The sequence below is a fragment of the Myotis davidii genome, unplaced genomic scaffold, assembly GCF_000327345.1.
Source record: "Myotis davidii unplaced genomic scaffold, ASM32734v1 scaffold4785, whole genome shotgun sequence".
Lineage (NCBI taxonomy): Eukaryota > Metazoa > Chordata > Mammalia > Chiroptera > Vespertilionidae > Myotis > Myotis davidii.
In genome coordinates, this window is record NW_006296081.1 from 1 (window position 1) to 7,366 (window position 7,366).

Genomic DNA, 7,366 nt, shown 5'->3' on the forward strand with positions numbered 1-7,366 from the left:
CCTTTGAGACAGCTTGGAGGGACCTGGAGTATATAGAGACAGCATGGAGGGACTTCAAGGCAAACAAGCCAGTTAGAGAAAGATAAGTATCACATGCCCTCACTCATATATAGAACCTAATGAACAAAATAAACTGATGAATAGAAGAGATTCAGAAACATAGGTGCATAAAACAGACTGACGAATCTCAGAGGAAAAGCTGGGTAAGTGGATGAGTGGGGAGAGATTAACTGGGGAAGTTATATGCACATAGGCACAGCCCATGGACACAGACAATAGTGTGGGAAAGGCCTGAGAAGGGCAGTTGTGGGGTCAGTGGGGAAAAAACGGGGACAACTCTAATACTTTCAACAATAAAGATACAGTTTTTAAAAAAAGAAATTGGTGCAGCAGCCCACACAGCATCCTTTTAAATGGCGCTAGACTCCAGAGATGGTGCTAGCAGCTAGAGATTATTGCAGCCTCAGTACAGGCAGCAGAGCAACAGCCAACTGAATGCGCACAGAAGGCCTGAGCAGCCTGGAGTCTGAGCAAGAACTGCTTCTGACATGCTGCCTCCTGGGAATGGAGTGGGGACTGATGGGAATGGAGTGGGGCCTGATGGGAATGGAGGGATGGCTGATGGGAATGGAGTGGGGACTGATGGGAATAGAGGGATGGCTGATGGGAATGGAGTGGGAACTGATGGGAATGGTGTGATGGCTGATGGGAATGGAGTGGGGACTGCAGCTGCCAATAAAATATTTGTTTTGGATGTAACAGTGACAGACACTCAAATGAGGAAGAGCCGTCAACTGTAGAATCAAGGTCCCTGGCAGATCCAGGTGCAGATACAGACTTGGATTTGTTTCCAGTTTGGTATTTTTGTTGGCAGTGATCCTTTCTAGGGTGACTATTTTAGGGGAAATTGGTCTATTTGGAGGTGATCCTTCAAGGGTTCAGATCCATGTACATGGGACAGCTTTCTCAAGCAATCTTCTGATGCTGTGGCCATGTCTGTTGTTCAGCCTTTCAGTGAAGCCGGCATCAGCAATGACCTTTTGGTAGAAACACTGAGGCACAGTAATCCTATCGCTCCAGGTGGAACAGTTGTAGTTGCAGCTAGTGACTGGCCCACAGACCCGTTTAACAATTTAACAATGGTGGCAACTATTCCTACTGGAAATGCATGTATAACCTTGAAACTGATTGATGTAAATGCATAAAGCAAATAAATTTGAATCAATTTAAAACTGGTCTGGAAAATTTTTTAAAAAGCTACTTAAAACAAACCTATGCATTACTTAAATGAAATGATGCCAACAATTCAAAATTATTTATTTGTTATCAAAATATTACAACTTCTTCCCAAGATAGCAGAGGAAGTAAAGGAAGTACTTAAATCCTCCCCAAACCACGGCGAAATTACAACTAAACTACAGAGCAAGCATCATTCAGAATCACATGAAATCTAGGTAAACAGCAGGTCCCGGGTAAGGATACAAAGGAGAAGCACCGATCCAGGCTCAGCCATGTGATGTGTGGATGATCAAATAAATTTGTAATCCCTCACCAAAAAAAAAAAAAAGAGTCCCATGGAGATGGTAGGAGGGTGGAGATGTGCAATAGTCTGGACCACGTGGAGCAGGTATCAGGACATTTTTTTTACTTTGTTCTTCTTGGTTTAAAAATAATCCCACAGTTTAACCAGTGTGGCTCAGTGGTTGAACATCGACCTAAGAACATCGACCTAAGGATGTCACTGATTCGAATCCAGCTCAGGGCACATGCCTAGGCTGCAGGCTCCATCCACAAAAGGGGTCATGTAGGAGGCAACTGATGTTTTTCTCTCCTCAATGTTTCTATCTCTCTATCCTTCTCCCTTCCTCTCTCTCAAAAGTCAATAAAAATAAAATAAAAAACCCCACAGGCTATGAAGATACCACATTTTTGTTGGGATGGATGTGGCCCAGCATGAAGGGGTGTATAGATGTGAATCCAAACAAGCCATGTGGGACAGACCCTCATGTCACAGGGTGAGAACAGAAGGGCAGTGGAGGACAGTGAGTGAGGACAGGAAGGGAGGGAGATCATCCCAGCTGGATGCAGGAGGCTTCCTCTACAGGGACAGGGCCCACGTTCTCCTGCACCCAAACCTCGCCTACCACGTCTTCTCCCCTGGACGTTCTCAGCAGACAGTTTCCCCAATTATGGTCCACGTTCTCTTTCAGCACCTCCTGGGGTCATCAGATGGGCTCCAAGGCTCCCCCACTCTGATCGGTTGTCCCCTCTGTGTTCACATCCTGGCTGCCTCGAGGGTCCTTCTGTTGTCATTTCGAGTCTGACATAGTATCACCGCGAAGACCACCAGGACCAAGCCAGCCACGCCCATCCCAGCGAGAATCGGCACTGGGTCTTGGGGTTTGGAGTCTGGAAAATGTAGATGCAAAGGTCATAGAGGTCAGGGCAGAACCCAAATCTCACGGGTTCTGTGTCAACCCTGGTTCCAACCTTCCCTTTACTTCAGCGTCCCTGTAATGTCTGAACTCAGCACCTGCTGAGTCACCTTGACAAGAGTTAGCATTGCCCAAGAACTGAGGGTGAGGGGAGAAATGGTCCCACTTGAGAAATAACTAAGAGCGGTGTGTCCACGTTCAGCCTGAGACTCAAGACCCCATGAGCTTATTCCCCTACTGCTAAGTCATCCCAGGTTCTCAACAGCTGGGGACCCCGGGTCTGTGGAGGAGGGGTTGGTATCAGGGATTCCTGAATCTCATGAGCATGAAGGAGTGAAAGTCTGGGCTGGGTCTCCTTCACTCCATCCCGCCCAGGCCCCTCCTCTCTGGGATCTGCATTTTCATCCTCACCTGGAATTGTTCATCTATTGATCCTTTCATTAACTCATTTATTTATATATTAAATATATTTTTATTGATTTCAGAGAGGAAGGGAGAGGAAAAGAGAGATAGAAACATCAATGATGAGAGGGAATTGTTGATTGGCTGCCTCCTGTCCACACGTCTGGTTCAAACTTAAGTCACAGAGAAAACTCCCCTAATTTCATTATTTAATGAGCACCCAAAGTAGGAAATTATGTCAATCTGTTTACCTATTTTGCTATAAAACCTGAGATATAAACAAAATTATTGTCATCTCCTCAGTACACTGATCCATGCAATAACTCAGTTCCACTATTCAGATATACACATGGATGATCCGTGTTGCTCAGTTGGGGTAATGTCCAAGTGGGGAATCTAAGAAGCCTTTGTAATGTGTGTCATGTGGTTAAAAGTCAGAGAAAAGATAATTATGGGGGTGGGTGTATCTGTCAGGAAAAGAAAGCCTTCCTAGTAAACCCTAATGAAACTGAAGAACGGATTGGAACATAGGGACCAATAGTGCTTTCAATATAAAATGCAAATTTGTAAATGGATTTGCCTTGACATAACTTTGGGTGTGAATTAACATTGTGCTTTGCGGTTTCATCCTATGGGATGTGGAGTGAGAAAAATAGGTATGCCATTGGGAATAAAGAAATGACATTTCCTTTGACTGCTGGGGAATATAATTTTATATCAAAGGGATAAACTGAAAAACAATCCACAGGGAGAGAAGCTTTGGGAGGCTAATAGGTCAGGGTATAAGTATGCCCACACAATAGCTTTCCTATGTGTACTCAGTGCCATTTAGAAAAGCTATAAGAATCAAACAGCTTTCTGACAAATTGCTATATTAGTTGTGCAATTGTCTAAATGGGTTGTGCATTTACTCAATTTTACAAATAGCTGTCAAAAGCTTCTGAAGTTCATTCATAAAGCTCATTTGAAAATGTGTGTGATAAGAAGACTTTATATAAAGAAGAAGTTATTCTTCATAACGAATATCTGAATTTGATCTGCTCCCAATGAAAAGAGGAATAGAATGTTTATATTTCTATCTGGACTCCATATAATGTAAGTGAAATTGTGAGTTTATAGACTGAAGTATTGCCCGAAGTTTCTCTAAAAAGAACCATAATAGACCCAGCATGAAGGGTTGTATAGATGTGAATCCAAACCAGCCGGGTGGGATGGACCCTCATGTGACAGGGTGAGAAGAGAAGAGCAGTGAAGGAGAGTGAGCGAGGACAGGGAGGGAGGGAGAGCACCCCAGTTTGGGTGTAGGAGAATGTGGGCCATATCCCTGTAGAGGATGCCTCCTGCATCCAACTGGGGTGCACAGAAACACTGAGCAGAGATGAATGCAGAGTCTGGGCAGGAGACCCCTGACCCCCATGACCTAAGGGCCCCAATGGACACACAGCACAGTTAATTTAGGCCCAGGAAACAGATGGGGATGCACAGGGGTCTGTGCCTCACCTGTGACCTCAATGTGCAGAGGGGCACTGGGCTGTGACCACACATTGGGGTTGGAGCTGAAAGAACCATAGCATCTGTAGGTCCCCCCATGGGAGGGGCTCACGGGGTCCAGAGAGAAGATGGCCTGGGCCTGTGACCTCCCATTATGGATCCTCAGTTCTGCTTCCATGTTTCGGGGTGGATCAAACTTTCCCTCCATCAGCAGATGGAAAGGGCCCGATGTGAACTGTGAGCTACAGGAGAGGGACACGTTCCCTCCTGAGGCCACCACAGGGCTTGGCTGGGCTGAGAGGGAGGGTGCAGGGTACATTCCTGTGGAAGGAGAAAGGGTCTGTGTTAAAGGGACCGTCACCCTTGCGCCCCAGGTGTGTTCTGTGAGGGGTGAAGTCCCCTGAGGTCACACTGTATTCCCTCTGCCTGTGACCTGGAGCCCATGCCGTCTCCCTTACCTGTCACCACCAGGAGCAGGGGGTCACTCCAATGTGACAGTTTGTCCTCAGTGGTGTAATATGCACACTGGTAGAGCCCTGTGTGGGATGGGGTCATGGCTTCAATGAGGAAACCGGCCTTGTTGCTAGACTCCTGTGGGATCCTTATTTCCAAGGGCTCAGAGCCCCTGTCTTTATACAGAACGTGGGCACTAGCCTGCAGATACTCCTTACACCAGATGGTCACAGAGCTCCCGTTGGTGATGAAGCGGCCCGGGTCAGCCCAGATGGAGGGACTAGGGATGAATTCTGGAAAGGAATCAGACCTGAATGGTCCGGGCGTCCTTCTCCCCTCCTTCACCAGCTGTCACACCCAGGCTCCTCCCAGATTGGTCACCACTATTCCAAACCTGTGTCTCCCCAGGTGCCTATGGGGTGACTGTGCTGAAGCAGGAGGTCAGGGGAAGCGGGTGGGAGGGGGGAAGGGAGGGAGACTCACCTGCCTGTACCTGGTCCCACGGGCCCTGACACAGCCCTGGAAGAAAGTCCCTGTGAGAACAGTCCCCGACAGCACACAGAAGCTCCAGGCCTGGTCTGGGACCCTGAGCACTGTCTCCTCACCCCAAAGGCCTGTCCTCACTGAGCCTCCTGAATCCTGGGGTCTCCCAAGGCCAGGACCTGGGAGGGGAGGGGACCCCATCCCTTCTCTTTTCCCCACTAACTCACCAAGGCACAGGAGGACAATGAAGGTCAAGGTGGTGGTGCTGTCTGCCATGGTCCCCAGTGGCACTGATGACTGATAAAGTCCACAGAGCCCAGCAGGACAAGCAGATGCGCGGGTGTGACAGGGTCCTGGTTCTGGGTGACAGGTCCCTATTTCCTCATCAGCCTCACTCTGCTCTCCCTGAAGGATGGCTGAGGACACAGCAGGTCCCGGGACCTTCAGGACCAGATCTGAGCCTCAGCAGACCCCCCCACGCCCTGCCTCCACCTCCTGTCTAACCCCAATACAGAGGGTGACCCTAGTCCCAGTCCCTGAGGGTGCAGAGCACAGGGCAGAGCAGAAGGAAGCACCAGCTCCTGCCTCCCACAGAGTCTGTGTGACCTTGGGAGTTCCCTTCTCTTTCCTGAGACTCCACACATGCACGTTTTCTCCCTTCCTTCCACCATCCCATCAGCCCAGTGATGGTTACTGAGCTGTTAACGCTCCCTCCCCACCTCCTTTCCCCAGAGCTCACCAAGGCCAAGAGGGTGGTGAGGTTCTGGGTCGGGGGGCTTCCTCACATGGTTCCCAGTGCGCAGCAGACATAAACTCCACAGAGCCTGGGGGACAAAGGCAAGAATGAGGTGTGACAAGGTCCAGTCTCCAAGTGACATGTCACTGGTTCCTCATCAGTGACCTCTCAGGAAGGGAAGTAGCCCATCCCTGGAGGGTGGGCCCTAGGAGACAGCAAGCTGTGGGACCTCTGAGACCGACCTGAGTTTCACCAGACCCCGCACACTCTGCCTCCACCTCATGCCAAACCCAAATCCAGAGGGTGACAGCCGTCCCAGGTGAGGAGGGTGGAGGAACAGGGCAGGGGAGGACCCCACCCAATTTCTGGCCCAGTTCTGACTCTGCCTTTTCTAGAACCTCTGTGAGCTTGTGTAAGACACTTCCCTTTCCTGAGCGTCTCTAAATGCAATTGCTCTTTGCTTCCCTCACTGGCCAGGAAATCAGGCAGTACTTACTGAGCAGTGACCCTGGGCCGTCACTGGCCAGACTCTGGAGAGTCGTACCTGAAGCTCAGAGATCCCTTCCCTGGACTCATGGGGCCGAGATGAAGCAGATTTTGCAGATATTTAGGCGGCACACAGTTCGTCACTGGCCAGGCTCTAGAGAGATATAGCTGAAGCTCAGGGATCCCTTCCCTGGACTCATGGGGCCGAGATGCAGCAGACTTTGCAGATATTTAGGCGGCACACAGTTCAGTTACAGCCTCATGTACCCGTTAGGAGAATAAAGGAAATGAGATAATGAGGGAGTGCTCTGTATTTTTTAAGTTGCCATAAAATAGATGCTCAGTAAAATATAGGTGGTTGAAATAAGGCCTATCTAGCTGTCTAGCTGAGCAGCCCAGCAATTGTTGAGCTCATATCTTTTTTTAATTGATTTTTAGATATAGAGCAGAAATGAGAGAGAGAGAGAGAGAGAGAGAGAGAGAGAGAGAGAGAGAGAGATTTGTTGTTCTACTTATTTATGCATTCATTGCTTGAATCTTGTATGTGGCCTTACTAGGGTTTGAACCTCCTACCTTGGCATATCGGGATGACACTCTAACCAACTGAGTCACCTGATTGCACAGAATCTTCCAACAGCTGAGTTTCTGAGTGCGGTTTGGTGTGGAGGGGAGTGTGGGTAACTGGGTGAGTTGGGTTGTGGAGGGAGAGCCATGTTTTCTGACCTGTTCAACCTGACCATTCACAGCCTTGAATACCAGTTGTGCACCTTGGATCTCTTTTGAAGGTGGTAACTGGTGGAGAGGGTGCAGCAGGCAGGCTCAGACCAGATGGGCCTATAGGAAGGGTCCTCAGGAGGTGGGGAGAGGAGAGAACTGGAGA

General features: G+C 48.9%; 1 protein-coding gene across 1 annotated transcript; it reads right to left on the reverse strand.

The window, feature by feature from the left end:
- Positions 1-1,863: 1,863 nt before the first annotated feature.
- LOC102761052 (leukocyte immunoglobulin-like receptor subfamily B member 4) lies at positions 1,864-6,530 on the reverse strand. Its single transcript, XM_006771014.2, has 6 exons — positions 6,004-6,530; positions 5,492-5,680; positions 5,265-5,300; positions 4,787-5,074; positions 4,338-4,649; positions 1,864-2,409 (listed from the first exon to the last, which is right to left on the reverse strand). Exons 1-6 carry the CDS (start codon positions 6,140-6,142, stop codon positions 2,276-2,278), a joined length of 1,098 nt encoding a protein of 365 aa, XP_006771077.2. The 5' UTR covers positions 6,143-6,530; the 3' UTR covers positions 1,864-2,275.
- Positions 6,531-7,366: the final 836 nt, after the last annotated feature.

Bases quoted from the DNA above. Each gene is read 5' to 3' on its own strand.
- LOC102761052 (XM_006771014.2), bottom strand. From the start codon at position 6,142: ATGTCACTTGGAGACTGGACCTTGTCACACCTCATTCTTGCCTTTGTC. The intron at 5,075-5,264 runs GTGAGTCTCCCT...ATTCCTTTCCAG, and splicing joins GTGGGACCAGGTACAGGCAG to AATTCATCCCTAGTCCCTCC. The intron at 2,410-4,337 runs GTGAGGCACAGA...TACATTTTCCAG, and splicing joins TCTGCACATTGAGGTCACAG to ACTCCAAACCCCAAGACCCA.